At 59.3% G+C, this 25,482-nt stretch overlaps 1 protein-coding gene across 4 annotated transcripts in view; it reads right to left on the minus strand.

Annotated features, from left to right (window-relative positions):
• Gpr161 (G protein-coupled receptor 161) overlaps positions 1 to 24,847 on the minus strand; it is a 33,445-nt gene extending 8,598 nt beyond the window's left edge. Inside the window, exons 1-5 of one of the 4 annotated variants that reach the window (XM_078022263.1) lie at positions 24,579 to 24,847; positions 24,279 to 24,359; positions 22,679 to 22,789; positions 10,715 to 11,132; positions 4,026 to 4,750 (exon numbers count right to left, since the gene is read on the minus strand). In XM_078022263.1, the coding sequence (XP_077878389.1) occupies positions 4,026 to 4,750; positions 10,715 to 11,088 (1,099 nt within the window). In that variant the 5' untranslated portion in view covers positions 11,089 to 11,132; positions 22,679 to 22,789; positions 24,279 to 24,359; positions 24,579 to 24,847. Of the gene's footprint in view, positions 1 to 4,025; positions 4,751 to 7,021; positions 8,120 to 10,714; positions 11,133 to 22,678; positions 22,790 to 23,566; positions 23,977 to 24,278; positions 24,360 to 24,578 lie in introns of those variants that run through there. The other 3 variants (XM_078022264.1, XM_021722688.3, XM_078022265.1) reach the window with 3 other exon arrangements.
• Between the last annotated feature and the right edge of the window lie 635 nt (positions 24,848 to 25,482).

Consider the following 25,482-nt stretch of genomic DNA (forward strand, 5'->3'; position numbering starts at 1 on the left):
CAGGAGGGCGGACCGAGAACCCCTCCCCGGGAGAAGCTAGCAGCCCTGGAGACGGAGAGCAAGAGCTGCCCCTCACCTGCCCAGAAGGACCAGGGCCAGGCCAAAGAGCCTGGGGGGCGGGCCTGCAGGGCACCCCTCGAGCATCCCAGGCACCCTGCGGGCATGGCTTCCCAGCCGCCTGCCCAGGCTGCGGTGCTGGACGGGAAGGGTCGGGCAAGCACCAGCAGCAGCCGGGAAAGCACCAGCAGGAAGATGGGGGCCGGGGGCCTGGGGAGACCTGCAAGGAGCTTAAGGAAAAGCCACCACGGGGAACCCACCGAGCGAAAATAAAGACTCCATAAGACCCGGGGCTGGAGCTCCCGGAAAAGGACCAGGCCCAAAAGGCTCTGAGAAAGTAAAACAGAAGACAAACGCAAAACTCCTGAGATGCCCAGGAAGACCTCCTGCCCAGCAGATGTGACGACTGCGTGGCTGGCATGGGTCGCCAAGGCTCGGGTTGGAAACGTCATCCCCGGGCAGCGGTGTTGGGAGGTGAGGCCTGATGAATGGGTCAACCTCATTATTCTAGAGGCTGGTGCGTGACCTCGAGAGTGGGTGTGGTGTCAAAGTGAGTCTGGCCTCAACTTGCTCTTGCTGTTCCATCTTCCGCCGCGGTATGACATGGCACAGAGGCCCTTGCCCAGTGACACCACGCTCCTGGGCTTCTCAGACTCCAGAATCATCCTTGTCCGTTAGAAACTATCTGACCTCAGGTGTTTTGTCACAGCTGCAGAAAATGGCCTAAGACAATGATCTACCTTAAAGACGCTCTTGTATTCTATCATACACTCCCAGTAGAACACCTCAATCTTTGATTTCTTCCTCGTGCCTCTGAGGGTACAAAGTGTCAGAATGTACTACTTCCTTTCTTCTCTGGAGCCAGGGAGGAAATGGTGGTGGCAACGGAGCGTCAGTCCCAGCAAGCTTCCCTCAGAACTTTCTTTTCACCACCTCTGGGAACCCCACAAGAAGATGCACTTTTGCTTTCCCCATTGTTGGGTGTTGGTTACAGGCTGGGGCCAGAGGACACCCAGCACCTCCCTGCACCTGGCCACTCCCCCAGGTCTGGGTGCAGATCACGGCTGTGTTCAACAGGAGGCCTGGTGTGGAGAGCAGCACCGCAGGGCCCCTGCCAGCTGCAGGGGTGGACGCCACATGGGTTTGGACACTATCTCTGAGGCCGTGGCAAATGCCTGGAACGTGTCTCAGCATCCACCAGTGGGAGGACCATCTGTGCCTGACCACTGTGGCTGGGCACCAGGTGGCATCGCTGCTTACCCAGCACTTCCCGCCGGAAAGTCCAGGCACCCTGCAACGTTCCCCGAGGAACGACACATCTCTGGGGCCCAATCCAACCCCTAAAAAAGCAGCACAGTGGGACGGGCCCTGGGCTTGCGGCTCCCAGGAGCACGTGGTGGGTAGAAGCCACTGATCCTTTTAGAAGTGAAACCACGACAGATTCCGGGGTGAAGCAGGCACCTGCAGGAACCCAGAACCCAAAGGTGCCACCAGGAAGCTACTCAGAAAAGCAAAGGGGCAAGTTCAAGGGCTCCCTCACCTCCCCTCAGCCCTGGCACCTCAAAGGGCCTGCTGGGAGGCAGCAGCCTCCTTCTCAGGAGGCCGGAGCGCAGGAGCCCGGAGCGCAGCCCCAGGTGAGGGCACCTGTGTCCGGCCGTGCTCCCAAGGCCTGGCGCTGCAGGCGGAAGGGCTGCCTGCTCTCCCAAAGGCCCCTCCTCCCTCTGCCTGCGAGCTTTGGACTTGGGGTGAGCAGCCTAAGGCCAGTGTTGGCATGGGGCACACCTTTCATCACTTGAAGCCAAGGTCCACTCAGGGTGACCCCCCCGCCACCATGAGGCGCATTGCCACAACCTCCAGGAGGCCCAGACACCTCAGCTGCTAGGTGGGACCCCAGTGAGAACATGCCGGTGACCCCACAGGCAGAAGGTCTGGTGGCCCAGGGGCAGATGGTACCCCACAGAAAGCTTCCACTCCAGGCCAACAGAAATGAGAGACTGAACCACGGATGGTGGCTGAGACCTGCAGCCTGAGGGGTCGCTGTCACGTGAGGCCTTCCAGTCAGCGGGGACTCGGGGCACTGCGGAATGTGCTTCTGCCTTTGCACCCTGTTGGTGAAAGCTTTCCAGGTGCCCTGCAAAGGGACACCCACAGGACCAAGACAGAGCCCCAGGGCACTCTTGCTGGCTCTGGAATGGATCAGACCATCCTTCCGCACAGGAGCTCTGGGGCACTCCGGGGGACAGGAGGGGGCCCAGAGGCAGGTTTGTGGCAGGAAAGACCTCTGGGTTTAGGGATCAGCTGCAGGCCAAAGCCCTGCCACAGAGAGCTGAGACAGGGGCACCAGCGTCCTGCCTGGTCAGTCAGGGTGCGCGGCTCCTACCGTTGCCGCTGCCTCCTGCTGCCATAGGCCCTGCCAGGAGGAACCGAGGGATTCCCCGGGTCCTGTCCCTGGAGGAGGCCAAGGACTCGGAGCCCATCATCCACGAGCTCTCCCACCCGAGGCACCCACAGGACAGCCCTTCACCACGTGGGACAGAGGGCAGCTGCTCTCCACCGGCCCTGGTCAGAGCCGCGGGACCCCGAGGACAGTCATGGCGAGGCGCCTGGGAACTGGGCAGCAAGCAGATGCCCCATTGGCTGCCCCCTCCCCGCCATCCTCCTTGTTTCCTGCCTCGTCCTCAAGTTCGCCAGCACAGGGTCCTGCCGGCGCACAGGTCGCCCTGCACAGGCAGCGAGGACACAGCAGGAGCTTCTCTCCATGACTGAACTAAAGCCCTCAGACTGGCATCTTGTCTCCAGGACGACACTCGGAAAACGCCAGGAAAGCCATCAGTATGCCCTGTCACCTCTGCCACTGAGTGTCCCTGCTACGAGAAGTCACTTCTTTCTCCCTCTTGAGGGGGAGTGGGGACCCCTCCATTTCATGAGGGGAAATTCACAGCGGGTGGAGGAGCTAGGACCCACAGCCAGAGCCACCGCAGCTGGAGGGAGGAGAAGGGTGACTAACAGAGACTGCCATGGAAGTCACCAGGGGCCAGCGGCTCGGCCAGTGCAGGACCCAGGGCCATCGCCAGCACATTCCCGCCCAGGTCCAGTCTCCCTGCTGGGAGGCAGGCTCCGCAGGGCCCGGTGAGCCTGGGGACCTGGGCTGCGGAGCTCCTGTCCTGTGTCCCAGCTCCTGCAAGCCTAAAACTGTTTCAAAAGTGAGAGAAACCTGAGCCCTGGCAGGCGGGCTCCCTCTGGGTCCCAGAGTGTGGTGAGACTGACTGGGGTCAGCCGGCAGAGGGAGGGGCAGGTGGTCCTCCTGGTGACATCTCAGTGAAGGGCTGAGTCTGGCACTGAGAGACCCCTGACCTGGGAGGGAGGTCGGGGTGAGCAGCTGGCTGGGCGGGGAGCCAGGCAGGGGACGCAGCGAGGGGAGGGGGCGGGCAGGCCTGCGCCGCACAGACCCCTTCTCTCCACTGGAAGCAACTGCCCTGAGACCAGGGCCCCAGACGGGGCTTTGGAAGACAGAGTTCCGCATCCTGGTGTCCTTGGCCTAACTCTTCTGAAACTACGCTGGCCCCCTGGGTGGCACGAAGGTGTCTGGGACCCCAGGGACAGGTGTGCTCCTTACCCACAGGAAACCTGTGCTTGGATTTTTTTTTTTTTGGTACCAGGGATTGAACTCGGTGGCACTCGGCCACTGAGCCACACCCTCGGCCTATTTTGCATCTTATTTAGAGACAGGGTCTCACTGAGTGGCTTAGCACCTCACTATTGCTGAGGCTGGCTCTGAACTCACGATCCTCCTGCCTCAGCCTCCCAATCCCTGGGCTCATAGGCCTGTGCCACCGCGTGCAGCTAGAAGTCTGTGCTTTGAGCAGGAGGTGAGGCCACAGGAGAACCCGCCCACCACAGAGCATCTGGGAAGAAAGCCCCCCCACACTGCCTGGTAGTGGGTCCCTTCCTAACTCTTCCCAAGTCACCTGTGATCCTGTTGGAAATGCTGAAGAGCCTGGAGGTCCTCTGCCGCTGGACGAAGGGCTCCCGGTAGTAGCGGTCCCCACAGCACATGCCCAGGAGCTCCTTGCGGACAGTCTTGTTCCAGAGCCCATAGATCAGCGGGTGGCAGACGGCACTGGTGAAGGACAGCCAGGTGGCCCAGGTCTCCAGGGCTGGGGAGACGTAATTCTTCCCCCAGAGGGCCTCGGAGGTGATGACCACCATGTAGGGGCCCCAGGTGACCATGAAGGCACCGATGACCACCAGGATGGTGACGAGGGCCTTGCACTGGTTGGCCGAGTAGGCCACTCCCTGGAAGGCGCTCCTCCTGCTGCCCGAGGACGAGGTGGAGGTGCTGGAGTTCTTCCTTCCGCTCCTGCCGGCGTCCTCCTCCAGGATGACCACCGTGCCACAGTGCACCTTGCGCGCCTTGACCCTGGCCACGCGGAAGATGAAGCCGTAGCACACCAGCATGACCAGGAAGGGGAACAGTGCGCACCAGATCTGCCAGAAGGCAGTGTAGCCGGGCTCCCGGTGCCAGGCGGCCACGCACATCCACTTGAACTCATCAAACTCCACCGACGACCACCCGAACAGCGGGGGCAGGCAGCCCACCAGGGAGTGCAGCCAGACGTAGACCAGCGCCAGCACGGCCCTGTTGCCCGTGATCTTCATGGGGTACACCATGGGGTACAGGACGGCATAATAGCTGGAAGAGGGCAGGGAGGCAAGAGAGGGCGTCAAGGGGGGCGGCACCTGCTCTCAGGGGCCCCACGCCCCGGCCCACCCAGCCCTCCCCACAGGAGTGGCCGGCCGTCCATCACACAGCTTGCAGGCCCTTGGGCATGGGCCAGCGGGCACTGGGGGAGCAGACCTTGGAGGTGCTGCTTCCAGGTGGCCTTCCGCATCCTGGCGTCCCCGGCCTAACTCTTCTGAAACTACGCTGGCCTCCAGGAAGGTGCCTGAGATCCCAGGGACACTGGTGTGCTCCCCGCCGCAGGAAACCTGGGCTTTGAGCCAGAGGCGAGGGTACAGTCCTGGGGAACCCACCCACCAACACAGCAGCACTTGCAGGCACCCCTGGGCCTCTGCGGGGGTCACAGAGCTGCTCTTGCTGATGGTAATCCACTCAGATCAGTGTCCAGGATCTTAAAGAACCCAAAGGTTGCCGGGCGGGTGGCGCATGCCTGTAATCCCAGGGCTGGGGAGGCTGAGACAGGAGGATCACAAGTTCAAAGCCAGCCTCAGCAGTGGTGAGGCACTAAGCAACTCAGTGAGACCCTGTCTCTAAATAAAGTACAAAATAGGGCTGGGGATGTGGCCCAGTGGTCGAGTGCCCCAAGTTCAATCCCTAGTACGCCCCCCGCCCTGAAAAAAAAAGAACATGAAGAACGTGGACATGGCTCAGTGGACATTTCCTGAAAGCCTGCTGTGTGTGGCCTGGACATATAGATGAGGAGCAGCGGAGGGAAGGCAGACGGGCGGCAGCGGGGCTGGGAGTGGGACAGGCCAGACCTCACAGCTGTGAGTCGCGGTGTGTGGCTCTCCTTCCACAGGCAAGGTCACTGGAGAGTCCAGGGCCCGCCCGACCAAGAGAAGAAACAAGGTGAACGCAGGCCACCTGACCCCATGGTCCCCACCGCACAAGTGAGCTGTGCCTGGCAAGCCACCATGTTCCAGAGTCCAGGGACCAGGGACAGGTCGGGGCCCCAGTCGGCTCACAGACCCAAGTCAGATGGGCGAACAGGCCTCCTGAAGGGGCAACACCAACACCCAGGCCTGGAAAGGAGGGGGACACTGCCCAGGGCCAGCCAGGCAGAAAGCGAGCTGGGCAGGTGTGCGGGCAGGTGGAAGGGCAAGCTGGTGCCGCTCTGTCAGGAAGGGCACAGTGGGCAGGGGTGGGACACGAGATGCAGAGGGTGGGCAGGCAGCGGCGGCCAGACGGCCCCGGACTGGACCTTTAACTGGGAATGGGCACTGGTAAAGGTCAGCTGTGTAGTCTAACTCAGACCTCGGGGCTGGAGTAGCCCCGTCCAGACTTCCCTCCACGGCACCGCCGCTTACGTGAGCAGGACTTTCCTGTGAGGACGGCGTGGGGGACAGTGTGGCCACACCAATGCTGCCCTAAGCAGCAGGATGCAGAGAGTGACCTCCAGGTCATCATGAGACACCCTCCAGCAGCACTTTCTGCGTCACCCTTGGTCCCAGAGCTGAAGTGCCACCTGCCTCCAGGACAGGCTGCCTCTAGGAGAGGCTGCCTCCAGTGTCCCCACAGCTCAGGGGGGCTGCTCGGATCTGCAGCGGAGTCGGGCCAACATCTGGCCTGGGGAGAGGGCCCTGCCGTGGCTGCCGCTGCACCCACACGTGGGTCTGCCTCTGCAGAGGGTGTGCAGCTGGGGAGGAGATGCCTGGGAGCCAGCTGTGCTCCCACTGCTATGCTCCCACTGCTGTGCTCCCACCAGCTCTGGTCCAACCAATGTGCTCCCACTTCTGTGCTCCCACCAGCTCTGGTCCCACCAGCTCTGCTCCCACCGGCTCTGCTCCCACTGGCTCTGCTCCCATTGCTGTGCTCCCACCAGCTCTGGTCCCACCAGCTCTGCTCCCACCAGCTCTGCTCCCACAGACTCTGCTCCCACCAGCTCTGCTCCCACAGACTCTGCTCCCACGGGCTCTGCTCCCATTGCTGTGCTCCCACCGGCTCTGCTCCCCGCGCTCTGGCTCAGCCCCCAGAGCTGTGGCGCTTCCTTCGTGAGCGGGAAGAAGCACCCCATGCCCACCTCCAGGCCAGGCCCGCTCCTAGGAGTGGTTGGCTCAGAGCCTGAGAGGCAGATGGCAGTGGGCAGGGCCTGCTCTCGCCTGTTCCCCTTGCCCCCAGCCCTCTCCTATGACCCTTGGGGACAGTGGGCCCTCTGAGCCCTGAGGTGACTCAAGCAGCTGTGCATCCTCTTTCCCCTGCCAAGTGCCCAGCTGAGCCACTGACCTGCATGACGCTATCCAGGCAACAGGAATGTGAAGGAGTTGGCTAGGGAGGGACGGGGACACTTCCAGGAAGATTCCTTCACTTCTCGGAAGACACGGGCCAAGATTCCTGCTTTTCTCCACCTCTTTACAGAGTGGGGACCTCAGAACCCGGGGGTGTCAGCTGGCTGTGGGGGACCAGGCTGCTGCAGGCTAACTGTCCTGGCTCCTTGGACCAACCCTGCTCCAGCAGTCATGAAAATAACTGCAGCCGACAGACGGTCCTCTGCCGGGCTGTCCTGCGGGCCTCCACTCCGCCGTGTCACGACTTCACGGCAAGCCTGTAGCACACGGCTCTAGGTCACTGCTTGACGAGGTCCAGCCACTGGCAGCGCCCAACACGACAGTGCCCCTCCCTCCCGAGTGGCCTCGAGGCAGGAAGGCCCTCGGGTCCTTCCCCTGAGGAGCCACAGGCCCTGGGGCCACCTTGCTTCTAGTCCCGATTTGCAGAGGGGGTATAGGCCTTGGAGCAGGAATCCACGGCCCTGTCAAGGGGAGGGCACTGAAAGCTGGTCTGTGTGCCCTGAGCCGGCAGCAGACTGGAGGCTCCAATGTAAACTGAAGCTCCTGTCAGCTCAAAGGAAAACGGAACAAAAGAAGTCCCTGGCCCTGCGGGTCAACACAGGCCCCGGGGGAGGGCTGTCCCCTGCGGCTCTCCGTCCTTCTCAGACACCTGCCTGCACACAGCCCTTCAGCCCCCAAAGAGGTTGTCCTGAGTAACGGAGGACCTGTGAGGAGCCCAGCTCCAGGGGGGCCTGCCCCCGCCACGGCCACAGCACTGTCCCGCCAGCCGTCCCCACTCCCAGCTGCAGCAGCACTCGGCTGCCCCCACCAAGGAGCCCTAACAGCGCAGCGACCTTCGTCCTGAGCCAGCGCTCCTGTCCTCGTTAGCTGCCGGCTTCAGAACGGGTGTCGTGGCCCACGGTGTGGGCGGAAGGCCACCCAGCGGCCCAGCCACCCAGGCCCGGATCAAGGTGACCACACGTGACCCCGGCAGCAGTGACTTGCTCACCGGGAGCCCTGCTGGCGGCTTCCACTCGCGGGTTTGGTGACTGTCGCTGCATTCTTTCCACCGTCTGCCTCTGCTCTGTGGGCTGTCTGTCCACCCAGCCTGACGGATTTCCTCCCCCTCCCCGGCCCCTCCTGCCCTTCCTTCCCAGTGTCCTCAGATTGAGTGACCACTGAGCAGCCTGGTGGACTCCACTCACTGGGGTTCTCAGCGGGTGGGCTGGGGGCGTGGCTGGCAATGTCTGGGGGTTGTGCGCCGTTACACCTGGAGGTGCTGCAGGAAAGCACCGTCTCCCTCCCTGAAAACAAGGCAATTCCGAGGGACACAGCCCTCAGAAGGGTGACCCGTGAAACCTCAGAGTCTCAAAGGCACAACCATGCACAGCATAGAGCACCACACAGCCAGGGAGCACCTCACACCCAGGGAGCAGCACACAGCCAGGGAGCACCTCACACCCAGGGAGCAGCACACAGCCAGGGAGCACCTCACACCCAGGGAGCACCTCATACCCAGGGAGCACCTCACTTACAGGGAGCACCTCACACCCAGGGAGCACCTCACTTACAAGGAGCACCACACAGCCAGGGAGCACCTAACACCCAGGGAGCAGCACACAGCCAGGGAGCACCTAACACCCAGGGAGCAGCACACACCCAGGGAGCATCACACAGCCAGGGAGCAGCACACAGCCAGGGAGCACCTCACACCCAGGTAGTAGCACACAGCCAGGGAGCACCTCACACCCAGGGAGCATCACACAGCCAGGGAGCACCTCACACCCAGGGAGCACCTCACACCCAGGGAGCACCTCACACCCAGGGAGCAGCACACACCCAGGGAGCACCACACAGCCAGAGAGCACCTCACACCCAGGGAGCAGCACACACCCAGGGAGCACCTCACACCCAGGGAGCATCACACAGCCAGGGACCACCTCATACCCAGGGAGCACCTCACTTACAGGGAGCACCACACACCCAGGGAGCATCACACACCCAGGGAACACCTCACACCCAGGGAGCAGCACACACCCAGGGAGCACCTCACACCCAGGGAACACCACACAGCCAGGGAGCACCTCACACCCAGGGACCACCTTACACCCAGGGAGCACCACACACCCAGGGAGCACCTCACACCAGGGAGCACCACACAGCCAGGGACCACCTTACACCCAGGGAGCACCACACACCCAGGGAACACCTCACACCCAGGCAGCACCACACAGCTAGGGAGCACCTCACTTACAGGGAGCACCTCACTTACAGGGAGCACCACACACCCAGGGAGCACTCACACCCAGGGACCACCTTACACCCAGGGAGCACCACACATCCAGGGAGCACCTCACACCCAGGGAGCACCACACAGCCAGGGAGCACCTCATACCCAAGGAGCACCACACACCCAGGGAACACCTCACACCCAGGGAGCACCACACAGCTAGGGAACACCTCACACCCAGGGAACACCACACACCCAGGGAGCACCTCACACCCAGGGAGCACCACAACCCCAAAGAAGCTGCAGACCACGGAAGATGACAAAACAGGCCACAAAACCATGTGTGCAGAGCCTATTTCAAAATCGACTGCACCACCCAAAACTGCTGGAGGCAAACACAGCAGCAGGGACTGTCCCTGGCGGATCAGGTCCCTGGCACTGCTCCTTTTGCTCTCTGTCTCATCGCTGGGAAAACCAGACACGTGGAGAAGCTGGCGGGCTCCTTGGCCGGACGTCCTCTCCATCCTTGCCCTGTGCGGAGGGCCCACAGGAGTCTGCCAGGGGAGGCCTGTGCTCCTGACGGACTGTCCACCCCCACACCACCGAACACCCGAGGGTCCAGAGAGCCTGGGCACCCAGTGAGGACACCGGGTCTGCCGGCCACTGACCACGTGGCAGGAACCTCGACCCGCCCTCCTTCTCCACGTGGGAGTGAAGGGCCAGTGAATCCTGGCCAGGGGCTGAGACCTGCAGCAGGACAGTGCAGGACAGCGGGGTCTGCAGCACCTGTGGGGCCCAGAGGAGCCAGCAGGGACGGTCCCCGCTGAACCAAGCACATTCAGCCGCTCCCGGTGCCGCTGTCTGCACTGCCCAGGCTGTCCTGTCCCCTGCTGCCCCTCCGTCCTGCACTGTGAAGGAGTGAGGGACCCCATGTGGCGCCACAGTCAAGCTGGGGCCATTGCCAAAGTGAGAGCCCACGGGCCACGTCGGGAGGAACGGCCCAGCCTGCTGCACCTGTCCTTCCTCGGCTCCGCGCTTCACGGGGAAAAGGAGGGTCAGCGGTTTCCAGGCCGGTCTCTGTTTTGTGCTTTTAAGCAACGGAGCTTACAAAAAACTGCAGTCACGCGTCCCTTAAAACAGGGCACCATGCTGAGAACCTGTCACTGGGCAATTTCGTCACCGTGTAAACATGGCGGAGAACACTGCACGGAACAGACGCGCACTGCTGCCGCCCTGGACGACGAGGACCCGGGTGTCACACGGGGCCCACTGTCCACTCGAACCCAGGCAAGGGAAGCAGGGCTCCGGGCCAGGAGCCAAGAGCCGCGGAGATGGCTGGACCCCGCCCCGAGCCAGGCCTGGGAGTCAGTCGGGGACCAGGACCTGCCTCTCCGGGCCCTGCACTCCCTGAGGCCGGCTTACCGGTCGATGGCGATGACCCCGAGGGTGAGCATGCTGGCCGAGCTGATGAGCAGGTACAGCAGGGCGGAGAAGTTGCACCACACGACCCCGAAGATCCATTCCCTGCGGACGGAGCTGGTCACCACGAAGGGCAGCACCAGCACCGACAGCAGGAAGTTGGACAGCGTCAGGCTGAAGACGAACTTGTTGCTGAGGGTGAGGAGGTAGGACTTCTTGTACAGGGTGACCACCACCACCAGGTTGCCCAGGCAGACGAACACGGCGATGACCACGATGGCCACGAACTCGGGGACACCGCTGCCCCCGGGCCCGCTCTCCTCCGCGGGGAGGTCGCTCAGCTCCTTCCTGTGGCCGAGGGAGGAGTTGAGGCTCATGGTCAGTGCGCCTCAGCCTGGGGTGGGCACAGCATGCTGGACGGCTGCAGAAACAAGACAGGACCGGGCACAGGAGGGGCCTCGTCACACATCACCTGCCTGCAGCTGGCAAGAAAGGCAGCAGAGGCTCGGCCGGGAAGTCCCCAGGCAGCCCCCAGCCGGCCTCCCCGTGTGCTCCCTCCCCCGTGTGGGGCTCGCTCACTCTGGCCTGAGGACTTCTTCAGCCCCAAGTGTGGGTCTGCAGAGCCTAAAGGCCCCCGTGCTAAAGGCTCAGCCTCCACTTGGTGCTACTGGGAGGAGTGCAGCCTTCCGGAGGCAGGACTCATGGGAGGCTTAGGGCCTTGGGCGTGCCCTGGAGGGGACCACAGAACCCCCGTCTCTTACTCTTTCATCTCTGCTCCACCACAGTAGGCTGCCTTGCTGTGGGCCCAAAAGTAACGCGGCCACCTCCAGAACTGAGACCAAGGTGAGCTTACCCTCCGCCCTTTTCCCTTTTTTCATACTGGGCATCTGACCCAGGGGCCTTACCACTGACCCACACTCCCAGCCCTGCTTCGTATTTTATTTAGGGACAGGGTCTAACTTAATTGCTCAGTGCCTCACTTTTTGCTGAGGCTGACTTTGAACTCGCCATCCTCCTATCTCAGCCTCCCAAGCTGCTGGGATGACTAATGTGCACCACTGGGCCCCGTTCCCCATTCCTTTTAATTTTTTATTTTGAGACAGGGTCTTGCTGAGGGTCTTGCTAAGTGACTGAGGCTGGCCTCAAACTTGCAATCATCCTGTTTCAGCCTCCCAACTTACTGGGAGCCTGTCATCATGAACGGCAGCACCAACATGGACAGCAAGAAGCTGGACAGAGCATGCACAACTGTGCTGGCTTTTTTGATTTTTGGCAGTGCTGGGGGTCATACCCAGGGACTCAATGTGTACTAGGTAAGTGCTCTACCCCTGAACTACATGCTCAGTCCCAAACCTTTTTTCCTTAGAAGTTGATTATCTCAGGTATTTCATTATAGTAACAGAAAGATGACTCAAAACCGGCCTATCCATTTTCCCAAAGCCAGTTATTCAAAACCTTTAATGTGATTAAGAATCACCTGATGTACCAATTCAAAAAGCCAGTTTTTAGGTGCTACCACTACAGATTCCTGTGCTGGAGATCAGGTACAGCTGGAATCTGCACTTTAAGCAAGCCAGTGGGCGCAGTGACCCCATTACAAGTGTCCATGGGGGACACTGCAGAGTGCTGCTTTAGGCTCTGCTTCTCGGGGGGGATACTGAACTGAAGAGGTGGCACCACCTTGGAGCTACCAGAGGTGCAGAAGCTCAGAGCCACTCTGACCCACAGAATCAAAGTCTGCACTTGGGCCCCGTCCTCAGCTGATGCCTGCACCTGTGGGACCAGATCACGGCAGGAGCAGTTCTGGCTTCCCCAAGCAGGGGTCACGGACAGTCCATGGGGGACGCTGCACCGCTCTCAGCAGCCGTGGGAGGGAGGACGAGGACCGGGCACTGACCGCAGGTGAGTCAGCAGAGGCGCATCTGAGGTCTTGCCCATAGACTGCAAGGCGCAGACTCCGCTCAGGAAACGGGCTCCGGATCCCGGCTGCCACTCAAGCCTCACACAGCTCCATGTCAGATCCCACAGACTCAAGTTCCCCCAAAACTTTTCATCTACCTCAGTCAGCCGAAAAGCCCTTTCCCCACCTGCTCTCGTTCTCCACGGACAGAGGACACCAGGAAGAAGCAAAGACAGTGTCCTGCAAGTACATGACAGAACCCGGGGCCCAAACCGCCTCCACTCAACCGCAGGACAACCCCCTTCCTGGAGGGCCTGTGGCTCTGTCCCAGGACCCATGGCCACAGAAAGAAGCAGGGGAAGAAGCAGGCCTGCCCCTGGCAGGGGTCACAACACCTGCTGGACAGCTGCCCTGCAGAGGGCCCATCTGCCCACGCTGCTCCAGGCTGCACCAAGCAGTGGCCTCCCTGCTCAGAAGGACCGACCAGTCCCGGGGCATGTCTGCCCCCCACCCTCTACTCATCCGTGGCCCCTGGTGTGTGTCCCCAGCCGGCACAGATGGTTAGTCCTTCATCCCTGATGTAAGGTGCAAACGCTTCTCTGGTCTGGGCAGGGTAGCCCAGAGGGGCCACCTTCTCCATGATCGGGACAGTCTCCTTCCGAGTCTCCCTAGGAAAGCATTTCTTGTACTTTAGGTAAGTGTGTGGTCTACAAAGACCCACGTTAATACATCCACGGATTTCTGGGAAGGCAGATGTCCCCCATCTTGAACATATGGAATTAATGTTTCTAAGCCTAAGTACAAAACATTATTTCTACTAAATTTTATTTTGTACACTCAGCTCCTGATTCCAGGCTGTTAAAACCCTCTGCATGTTGATTTCGGTTTCCCAACTTCTTCGTCGTTACTCTGGCTTTGCACCACGAATAGACTCCATAAGGGCACTGCCCACCCGTGTCTTTGGAAGTTGTTCCTGTAATTGGCAAGCTCTGGATTTTGTGGGCTCTTATAACTAAATTATTAATTGGTGCTCAAAATAAAGCTTCCACATGAGCCTGTTCCTCCAGACTTGCCTTGCACAGGGGGAACAGCGCCATCAGAGAAAGAGACAAAGGAAAAACTGTCAGAAAACATTTGCAACTCACACCACAGATAAAGGACCAATCACTCTAATTTGTAAAGAATCCCTTCAAAATCCAAGAGTATAGGGCTGGGGTTGGGGCTCAGTGGTGGACGGGTCAAGAGCGCAGTCGGCACGGGCTCTGCAGCCAGCCCACGGCTGTGCATCCACGTCCCCCCTCAGTGCGTCCATCCCAGAGTAGGGGCTTCGGCCCAGCCTGACCTGGGCTAGGTCGGGGCTTCTCACCACCAGCCCCCCCCCTGCCCCCCACGGGCTGGCTGCAGCTGCGTCCCCCTCCATTCTGCTTTCACCTCTGCGGGCCGGCCCTGTGGACTGTCCCCTACTTGTGGATGGATTAACAAGCCTTTAGCAAGTCTGACACATTTCAGTGAGACACAGTCTCTCCTGGGCACCTAGGGGCCTCCCGGGAGGGGCTCAGGCCAGGTTTCCACTGCAGGCTCTGGGAAGCCCCTGCTCCGACCCGGGATCCCAGCCAATCCCAGAGGCGAAAGGCCACTCCCATGGCCCTGGCACAGCTGCCCGAGTGGCTGGGACGACCCTAAGGCCAAGAGGCTGCTCGGCAGGCCCTGCTCACAGGAGGGCCTGGGGCGCCTGCTTCCCGCGTCCAGTGTGACCACAACCCACCCACTCTTCACTTCTTCCCCCCGCCTCGCCCATGGCTCCCGCCCTCCAGGAGCTCAGACCCGAAAGCCCAGGTCCTGATGCCTCGCGTTCTCCCACACCCACCCTGGGCCAGCATCCTGCCCAGAACCTGACCACGTCTGACCACATCTCAGCCGCCACGCGCCAGTCCAGGCTCCGGGTTGTGAGGACAGCTGCCACCGGTCCTCCTGCTGAGCCCTCCCCACTCTGCACAGGTAGCAGAGTGAGCCTGAGGCAGCCAGCGTGGGGACAGGAGCACTGCCCTCCAGAGGTCTTACCTAGACCCGCAGCGCCGACAGGGTGGGGCCAGGTCCCCAGGACTCCAAGCACAGAACGACACCCCCTCTCACTCCTGCTCCACGCGCACTGGTCTCTGTTTCTCCAGGCGTCACGCAGGCCTCACCCAGGGCCTTTGCGCTTGCTGACCTGTGCCCAGAATGCCCTCACCCCACAGGACTTTGCGGGTCGTTCTCACGCCTAGGTGGCCAAAGCCCTCCCAGGGCACGCTGCGCCACTCGTCACCTGGCCTCCCGCACAACACGGCTCTGGCCCCTCAGTAGGTTCTCTGGACAGCACGTGCGTGTGCTCCGCTGTTTATCAGGTTGACCTCTCTCTCTCAACACTGCAGAATCCGTGAGGACGAAGGCGGCCTGGTCTGTGGACACTCTGGTCAGATCTAGGACAGCGGCTCCGCCCAGTGGCGTTCACTGCATGATGGACAGACGCACAAGGGAACCACAGGAGACCCCTGGACATGGCAGGGTGTCCCGCAGCAGCAGGGCAGGCGCCAGTACTTACGTCGGTGCCCCTTCTCCTCTCCCCACCAACAGAACTGACCGGCGTGGAGGGCCACGGCACCTCGGGAAGGCTTGCAGAGGCTGGTGGCCATCAGGCCCAGCCCACAGGTGTGGAGAGCTGTGGCTTTGGCCCTGTTCCTTCCCGTTCTCCAGGGGAGCTCACACCCACGTGTGACGGTGAGCAGCCTCGCAGTGGAAGTGCCCCACAGTGCAGACAGAACCCCACAGCAGCCCGAGCCCGGATGAGCTGCAGAGCCACTGGCCGGCCACGCCAGCCACCCCTACCAGGGTGAGTCCTGCAGCAGTTTCCTTTACACACTCAGACATACCCCGAGTTCACACACCGTGGGCGTGAGGAGAGCCACGCAGGCGGGGGTGACTGCTGTGTGGCCGGGAAGCGCTGGTGCTGGGGCCTCGCGCCCCATCCGCCGTCCCCATCCACCCTGCCCTGCTCTCCAGCCCCGGCACCGACCCCCAGCCCTGCCCTGGTCAGCCTTTCCCAGCAGAACCCTAAACGGAATCAGAGATCCTGATGTCGGAAGGAGAGGGCCTCTGGGAACAACCCCTTAGAAATGAAGCGAGCCCCAGCCAATGCTCTGCAAGGGCTCGTCCTGGAGGGTGGAGCTCTCTGAATTGGTGGGTTTCACCACTTAAAATGCCAACTCTCTGTACCAAAGTTTTAAGCAAAATTCATGCCAATCTGTCATAGATTCATCTATATTTTAAAGCAAAGTCCACAAAATGGTAATTTGCATAATGATTCAAGGTCATTAAGTTCCAAGGTGCATGGAATTTTGGTTCAGCAAAGACCTTCGCTGTGCAGCTCTTTCTTTGAAACCTGGGAGGAGGCTGCAGGAGATCTGCAGCAGCGACCCCTCAGACTGACACCGGCAGTGCCCTCTGGCTAGCACCGACTGTGCCCTGCACGGTGCCCAGCTCCTTCCAACGCTGAGCAGGCCCTCTCCCTCGGCAAAGAGTGCCGCTCAGGTCGAAGCAGGTTGAGAGGAGTGTGGAAGGAGATGGTGGCCGTGCAGGGCACAGCTGGTGCTGCACCTGCAGAGGTGGGCATGTGGGTGCAGTTGGTGCCAGCAGAGTGTGCTCAAGTGCCAACTCTGCCCGTGGAGGAGGACAGCGTCCCCACCCCTGGGCCACCGCACTTCCCCTTGGATCTACCTCCTCTATGAACCATCCTGCTGCACATCCTCAGGTCAGACGCTCCCAATGGTGGGGGCGGTGACTGTGAGCGGCCTTCCCGACCAGGACGCCCAGCACCGTCCAAAGACCAACAAGTGACAGGACACAAATCTGCACGCTGCAGAGGTCCACGGATGCTCTTTGAGAAATCCACTTTTTACACTGACATTGATTCAGCCGCTTTTCATAATTAGGCACCTTCTCCAGTTTGGAATACCAAAAAGGGCAGGAGAGGATCCACGGCCCAGAAAGCTCCATCCCCGCGTGAGCCATTCCCGGTCCTGGGCACTCGCCTCCTTTGTCACCTGTTCAAATACCATCAGCCTCAAGGCCACCTGAAGAGCTGAACTCCGAGGAAGACTTTCTAGAACATTCTACATACCATGACCCTTACTCCCCTACTGGCTACACTCTCCCTTTTATATTTCAGCTATTCTTTCAGAGAAGCATGTCTTCTCATAGTACGAGGTTCTACTCTAGGCGAGGATGCTTGTTCTTCCTCCCAGATGTTGGCAAAAGCTTCCTCGGTTCCCCTCTGAATTCCCAGCAGCACTCTGCTGTTGGGAATATAAATATTTATACTCCCCTACGCACTTATGTCCATTAGGCCTGATGTCAATAGAGAGAACGCGGGCTTTGGACTCCTCTCCAAAGCTGGATCGGAATTCCGCGTGACCTTGCGAGTGTCTCTTAACCTCTCTGAGCCTCGGAAGACAGAATTAACGCACTTTCAGGACTGCTGGGGGATGTCTGCGCTAAGGTAGATAAGAGCATCAGCGGACAGAAGATAAACCGCAAAATGTTTCAGTGAGTCCCTGAAGACGTGAAGAGAGAACTCAATTCCCTCCCCCCGCTCCCCCCCCCCACACTTCAAATTTTAAATAAAGCCAAAGCGGTTTCTCCGACCACTTACCTGGGTGAGAGGGAGAGGGAAGGGAGCCGCGCAGGAATGTGACGAGCTCCACTGGGGACTCAGGGCCTGGGGCTGAGGTGAGGGCCAGAAGCACTGCCTTGCCCAGCTGAGGCAGCTCACCCAGGGGCCAGCCTCCCAGGACACCTGCACCTGTGCCTGGGGCTGGTGTCCCCTGCTGGCTTTGGCCACAGCCCCTTCCCCGTGAGAGAGAATCTCTTTACTCAGCAGAAAAGCTCGAGTGACATGAGTGAAGAAGACCAGGGTGGTGGGGAGCGGCTGAAGACGTCCCAGCAGGAGACTCCAGGGGACCTCTGGGAATGACTGGGAACATTCTGGCTTGTCACACAGCTGCAGGTGGCTGCTAAACACCCTGTGCACGGGGACAGCCCACGTGGCAAAGGTGAGCAGCCCAAGGTGTCGCTGGTGCCCAGACTACAGGGGAAATGTCTCCCTGTGAACCTTGGTGGACACGGGGGAAACACACTGTCCTTCCATACCAAAGGCACCGCCCCAGGGAGGCAAGAGGTGGAGAGCAGGCCGGGAGACCACCCGCACCACCAGGCAGACCAGTAACTGTTCTGTTCACGCCCTCGCACGGCCAAGCAAACGCACACCCGTTTCTATAATTTAGAATATCATTTTTAAATGGCTTACAGGAGAAGTTCTCCCAAATACATCTTCTCTGATGGCCATGGTGAGACAGATGCAGGAGGAAGGCAGGTGTCCCCTCTCTCCCTCCTCGTGGCAGCCACTGCCACTGGTGTCTGGACCCTCCCATATTCTTATCTTCCGTTTAGCCTTCCCCTTCTCATTCCTCACTGAGTGGCCCCAGCGATGTTCACTGACCCCTACTCTCTGCTCAGCTCCACTCTACAACTGGGGCATAGCCTGGAGCAAGACATGCCAAAGCTCACATTTAACGAGAGGGGACTCCGGCAGGCAGCAAATAATAAAAATGCAGAATAATTCTAGGTCAGCAGGTGCTATGAAGGAAAATAAAACAGGGTGCATTAGCCTGTTTTCTATGGCTACAATGAAATACCTGCAGCTGGGTACTTTATAAAGAAAAGAGGTTTTTAGCTTGCAGTTTTGGAGGCTGGAAATTCCAAACAACACGGCACTGACTTTGATTTGGGGCCCCTGACTGTGTCATGTCATGGTGGGTGGCACCTGGCAGAAGCACATTCGAGAGGAAGAGATGACGTGGAAGCTCTGGGACAGGTCACTCTCCAGGGAACTACCAGGGTCCCACTGAGGGACACTATGCCTTCCAGGGGCAGGCCCCCTGTCCTCACTACTTCCTGTGGGGCTGCACCCCTGAGGACCCCACCCCTGAACATCCCCACACCAGGAACAAGCTTCTAAGACCTGAACTGTAGGGGAGAACCCACCCCACCTACAGCACAGGGTCCGGGAGGGAACGGGTGGGTGGGTTGGGACTGGGCAGTCAGGGAAGGCTCTCAGGAGGCAACATTGGGATGGGGACCAGAAAATGCTGCAAGGGACTTCAGGCTGAGAAAGAGCTCTGTGAAGGTCCCGAGGCCGGGGCGCACGTGGCCTCTCTAACGAGCAAGAAAGTGGGGGAGCTGGAGGAGAGCCGAAGACTCCCCAGACGCTGGGGCTGGCACACAGCCGCGTGGCCGCGGGACGGGAAGCCACTCTTCTGCTCTATCAGGGGCTCACACTGCTGCTGGGTGAGGCGTGCACCCAGGAGGCCAGCGAGAGGCGGAGGCTTGGTCGGTGGCAAGGGGTGACAAGATGCAGCAACCTCCCAGAGGTGCTGCGTTTCAGAGCTGAGAGGCCTCCAGGTAGCTCCTTCCTCGGGTCCCTCTCCAGACAAAAGGAAGCCTAAGAGGGTAATGCGCTCCCCACAGTCACAGGCCTGACTGCAGCCCAAGCCCTTGCTTCCTGGTGGCCTCGAGACACCTCTGCCCTTACCAGCCGCCCCAGCTGTGACGGCAACTTGGAAGACTGGCAGGGAAGGAGCCCCTGAAGGCGGTCCTAGCCAGGTTCCAAATAAAGACCAAACCAAGGGGCGTTCCTGGCTCTCTGCAGCATGGGACACCCCAACTGCTGTGGTCTCCCTCTGAGACTCCCCCTTCCCGCGTCCCGGTCCTGCTCCAGCCCCCTCCCTCCCCAGCTCCTCCCCAGTCTCCCTGACCCCCACCATCCTGCCATCTTACTGTGTCTTCTCGGCTCACCCTCAGAGGAGGCCAAGAGCAGCCTCCTCAGCTGTCCACCCCACACTCTGCCTTCGCCCCGCGTTTCCTCTGGAGAGCCCCAACTCCACCCACCCACTGCCTCGGTGGACATGGACACATGACCTCTGCCCCCACATCAGCCTCATCCAACTGCCTGTCACTGGGGCAGAGCGGAAGGACCCAGCAGACCACTGCTGGTGGCCGGGAGAAGACGTTCCAGCGGACAGGCACCTGCAGGTCCCCTTGCCCTCTCGGGGAGCCCGAATGCCAGGGGCCACCTCATGGAGCGTTAGGAAGGTCGACACAGAGGTGAGAACGTGGGTCCCGAGGAAAGCACTTGAACCCTGAGCCCACCAGGAGCCAAGCGTAGTGGGGCCCCTGTGACAGCCAGTGACTTTCCTGTTGGCTTAAGTCCTTGTGAACTGGCTTTCCTTCCACTTGTAGGAGGAAGGGGCCTTTTGCATGAGATCCCTCCTGTCTCCTGAGCTCCCTCACTCAGCCCATTAAACCCCAATGACTCCAAACTCGCCATCGACATCCTGGGCAGCACTCCAGCGTCCAGAGTCAAGTCACCCACCTGCTAGATGTCTCCTCCCAGGTGCCACCCGGGCACCCGGAATGAGACTTGTACAAAGCGGAATTCGGCATCTCTGCTTCTACCTTCCCAATATGCTCTTCTCCATGTTCTTGTCTGTCCTAGAAAAAGCACCACCAACCACCCAGACTCTCCAGACAGACAGCTAGGGTGTCCTCGACGGCCTTGCCAGGTAACCCCAGCAGAGCTAAGGCCCCGACTGACACTTACTGACTGTGTGGCCTTGGGTAGACTAACGAACCCCTCTGAGTCATGAATTTCCATGCAGACTCTCCAGTGTTGAATGAGAAAATGGGTAAAATCAAACCAACGCTGGTCTGTTCCATTCCCGTACAGATGTCCAGGCCATCACTAAATTCTAGCTCACAACTTCGTGCTCACCCATCACCCAGCTCAGAGCCTCACCCTCTCCCCGCCATCGGCACCAGATGTTTCTATCCCCTTTTCTTCACTCCCGCCCCCACTCAATCTGTCCTCCCCACTCTTGCCAGACTGAAGGTTCCGCTCAGCCTGATCACGCATGCCACTCCCCACACCTGCAGAAGGTACTCACTGGGGACACCCTGCCCCTCTGCTGCCCCCCCCCCCGCCTCCAAGTGCTAGTGTGGCTGCTCGTGGGCTACCTGGGACGTGCACTGGGCCATCCAGCCCGCACCACCCTAGCTTCTGCTCTGTGTGCCGGGGAGAGCAGAGAGTGCATCCCTAAGAAGCCCAAGAAAACAGACTGGCTACAGAAGCCCATGGGCAGACGCAAACCCCACCTACCTGCAGTCCCAGAGCAGAGGGAAACCCACAGAGGAAGGGAAAGAGGCAGTAAGTCGTGCAGGATATTGTAGATGCAGAACAGCAGAGACAGGAGAGAGAGGAAGAGCAGATCAGGGAAACTTTGATATAGGGAAATCTGAAATAGGAGACTTCCCTAAACAAGCAGAAAACTTAAAGCCACAAAGAAAAATGACACCGATTTAACATCATAAAAAGTAAATAGTTCTGCACCATAAAAGGTACAAGAGGTAAATTGAAGACAGAAACAAGATGCCTGATTTACTAACAAGAGGTGAGAATGCAGAAAGAGCCTCACAAATTCATGAAATTCACAGAAAAACAGACAAATGATTTGACCAAACAATTAGAGAAAGTATAAATTGATTCAAGGTTTTTTAAAAAGAGTAAACTTGGGAGACTCTCAGCCTTTAAAATGCACATGACTGATATGGCATAGTCTCCAAGATCTAGATGAAGCTTCTAAAAGTCTATATTATTGAAAGAGGGAAAAAAAATGAAAGATCCTTTCCCCCCCCTGTAGGTACATGGATTCTCTCTGAAAGAATAAACAAAATCTGGCAAGATTAATTGTATCCCCAAAGGAAAACAGAGGGCTGGTGAACAGGAGAGGGAGGGGGATATTACCTTTCATGAACTTTCAGTGTTGTACCTTTAAAATATACTATCTCCAAACAAGTACTAAACTAAATAAGCTAACTAATTAAATTTTTTTCTGCACGATCTCTAAGACATCAATAAATAAAGTGAACTCTGCTTAAATAATAGTTTAAATGTGCATTCTCTTCAACCAGCCAATTTCACTGCTAGGAACAATTTCTACCTGGAAAGACTCTCTGCATGCACATAGATCAATAATGATACAAAGACAGGGTTGGAAACAATCTAAGGGTCCATGGACAGGGAATGTTTAAATAAATTGTAATGAATCCATACTATGAAATACTATGTTGCCATTAAAAAGAATGAATGAAAACATCTATTACTTGAAAGACTTCCAAGTTATATTGTTAAATTGAAAAAGCAAACCACAGGGCATTATTATATATGTCCCACATTTATGTATGTTTAAAAGTATATATTCAAAGTATATATCCACTATATTCCGGTTGGTCCCACAGTTATAACTGAAGATAATATTATTGTATTATGTCCTATCTAACCAGGTGTGGTGATGCACACCTGTAATCCCAGTGACTCAGGAGACAGAGGCAGGAGGATTGCAAGTTGAAGGCCAAGGCAATTTAGTGAGACCCTATGTCAAAATAAAATTTAAAAATAGGGCTGGGGTGTAGTTCAGTGGTAGAGCATCCTGCGTTAAATCCCCAGCACTAAGTGATAAAATAAAATAAAGAATTGAGTCATGAGGTCAACCCTTCTTCGGGCAGCAGAGCTGATGGCTATGTCTAAGTTGTTGGTTTTCTTTTTTTTTCTTAAAGAAAAGCTGCATGAAGAACACCATTCCTTCCCTCCAGTCAGCCTTTAAGGCAGTTTGGGAAGACAGTGCTTCCAAAGGGTGGACCAGAAGCTGCCCACCGGCAACCTGCGGCCGGGCGGCCTGCGCACACAGTTCACTTACCCTGTACGTTCTTCAGAATGTTGAGTTAGTTGACAGATTTAAAAATATGGAACTTTTTTCCATAAAAAAATTTCGCAGTTTCTCCGAAACTCTGAGCAGGGAACACTGAGGGGGGAGCCCGGAGACAGGCCCGTGGGCTGCGTGGGTGGGTGGGCCGTCCTGCGGAAAGCCTCGGCACCCCCCTCACTACCTACTGGCGAGGGGTACCCCACAGAACTCTACCTCCTTTGGCTGCCGGTTGGGTGGGTTCCAGTTCAGCCCATTCTGTGTTCCACCCAGACGCAGAACTCACGCCCCTCTGACGGCTGGGCGTCCCGTTGCCAGTGCGCGAGCCTGCAACACAGAGAGATGGATTTGGGGTACTCTGAGACCTTGGAGTTAGTTTCAAAAGCCAAGAAGGCTTCTTTCCGAGGGGTCATTGTTTCTGGAAGGCAGGGAGAAGTCCTGAGTTCAGGGACCCCCGTGTGGAACCCAAAGGCCAGTAGAGCAGTGCCCAGTCAAACGTCCTGGCCTCAAGGGCAAGCTGGGCAGTTTCCTTGGCCTCTCCCGAGTCTCAGTCTCCTCGCCCACGAAAGAGCTGATGGGACGTCAAAGGTCACAGGCTGTCCTGTCGCCCAAACTGCTTTTCAGCACCTCACAGGTACAAGGTGCACGGACGAGCACAGCAGAGGCGCCCTCTGAAGAAGTGATGGGGCCACGGCTGGCCTCCAGTTAGTGGATGAAGACCCTGTCCACTGGCCTGCGGTGAGCACGCTGTCCAGAGCTCCAGTGGAGGCCGGGGTCCGGAGGCCCGGGCCGCACTGGCTGCCGGCTCTAACGGGAAGGGGGCAGGGATGCGGTGAGACTGGCTGGCCCAGGTCTGGGAGTCCTCCCTGGACAGATCCAGCACACTCACACCCCCTCCCTACCTCACAGCGGGGGTTCGGAAGACCCGCTGTTGCAGCACTGTGCCAAACGGAGGGAAGGTACAATGACAAAATGCAGCCTCCCACCGCCCGCTGCGTGGTCACTGGGGCTGACCCATCGGACGCTCCAGACATCATCCCAGGCCTCCAGCCCCCGTTCGCACCCCACGCGCCTTAGGCCGAGCGACCCCGACCCCCAACCCACCGAATCTTCCGCGAGTAGATCTGGGGGGCGGAGGCGTCCACCCCGGCTCCCGGCGACTCCAGGGCGCTCTCGCCTCCAAGGCTCGGGACACTGCGCCCCTGGTCCCCTCCCAGAGAAGGGGGCTCATCTGTCCTCTCGGATCCCACCGAGGGCCGCGGCCGCCTCGCCCCACGCCCGATCCCGGGGCGGAGCGCGGAGCCCCCGGCCCCGGGGGGCGCGACCCTCCTCGCCGAGTCCCGGGCGCGCACCGGCTGTCCCCTCCCCGAGGACTTGTGGGGGCCCGGGGAAACAGCGGGCTGCACCCGCGGGTGGGTGCCCTGGGCGGCCCCTGGCCGGGGGAGGGGCGCCCCGGGCCCCACAAAGAGCTGCAGCGCCCCCGGGCCCGGCGCGGCGGCCGGGGACAGCCTCCGCGGGGACCCTCGCCCGCTCGGCGCGCTCCCCGCGGCGTCCCCGCGGCCCTGGTCCGGCCCGCGCTCTCCCCGGGCCCGGCCGCCGCTCCCTCCCGGGCCGCGCGGGACGCGGGTCTCGGGTTTCAGCCCCGCCCGCGCCCCACGCGCCCGCCGCCCGGAACTTGGCGGCCGCCCGCGCCCCACGCGCCCGCCGCCCTTTGTCTCCGCGCCCCGTCCCGCCCGCCCCGGCGCCGCGGCCCTTCGGACTCCTCCCGGGCCGGCTGTCCCCCCGTCCCCGTCCCCGGGCGTCGCGGGCCGCTCACCTTCCACGCCGGCCAGTCGGTGCCGTCCGCCCTGCGCTGGCGGGACCCGGGGACGCGGCGCAGGGCCGCCGCCGGCCAGTCCTGCAGGAGGTGGGGGGCGGTGGTGTAAACCGAGTTACGACGCGGCCGCCTCCCCCCGGACCCGAGGCCTGCTCCCAGGCCACCAGGGCGCCTCCCCCCGTCCCCTGCCGCGCCCCGCTTTTCTGCCTGTCCCCAGCCTCCGGCGTCCCCGACGCATGGGTCTGGGGGTGGGGGGAGTTGAAGCCAACCGTGCAGCCGCTACGAAAAGAGAAAACAGACCGAAAACCTAAAACGCAGCACAACAGTCAGCTAGGAAGTTCCAGAGCCCAGCCCTCAACTCCAGCAGAAAAGGGCTGCCTGCTCTGGGCAGGGCTTCAACTCCCCCGGATCCGTCGGCTTTAATAAACGCATTAATTATGCTCTTGTCTACAGAGTGATACCATCCGTTGGAGCGGCTTCCTTGTTATTATTGGGCCACTGAGGCACCATTTAGAACAATAATTTACTCTCTAGCACCTGCCGAACACCCAGACTGCTTAAGGGACGAACGGGATAATGAGGAGGGAAAAAGGAAACGGATGCCTTACTATTCCCGAGGGATAGATGCTTTATTTGGTCAGAAGCTGGAGCTGAGCTCCTTTTAAAGTCTAGGTCACCCAGCAAGCCAGATGCTTGAAGCAGCTCAAAGCAGGCTGTTCTCAAGAGTATCTCAGACATTTGTTCTGAAACCCCTGGTTGTTGATTTAATTTACACTGACTCAGTCGCCAGCTCAGCTCTGGAGGAGTTCCTTAGCCTTCTTGAGTCTCACCTGAATCATTTATAAAATGGGGACCCTCATACCTGCTTATTGGTGGGGTTGAAAAGGTTAAATGAGATAGCACAAGTAAATCTCCCAGTGCCATGGAGTCTGAGGACTAAGTCCTTTTGAAAGTGAGTATTCAAAGGAGACCAGAAACTATATGCCACAGACCAGCGCTGAGGAAATGAGAATCCAAGACAAACAAGCCCCGCTCTTCCAGCTCCCGCTCCCTGCAAGATGCGAAACATGTCCTCTACACTCAGCAATCTTCCCAGCTTACTCTATTTCATTTTAAATCCTTCAGTGGAAAGCATATTTTTTCCTCCTGCTCATTATCAAATATATTATTAATCACAAAGATGTTTTACCCCAGAGCTGGTAGC

Source organism: Ictidomys tridecemlineatus, chromosome 10 (genome assembly GCF_052094955.1).
Source record: "Ictidomys tridecemlineatus isolate mIctTri1 chromosome 10, mIctTri1.hap1, whole genome shotgun sequence".
NCBI classification, from domain to species: domain Eukaryota; kingdom Metazoa; phylum Chordata; class Mammalia; order Rodentia; family Sciuridae; genus Ictidomys; species Ictidomys tridecemlineatus.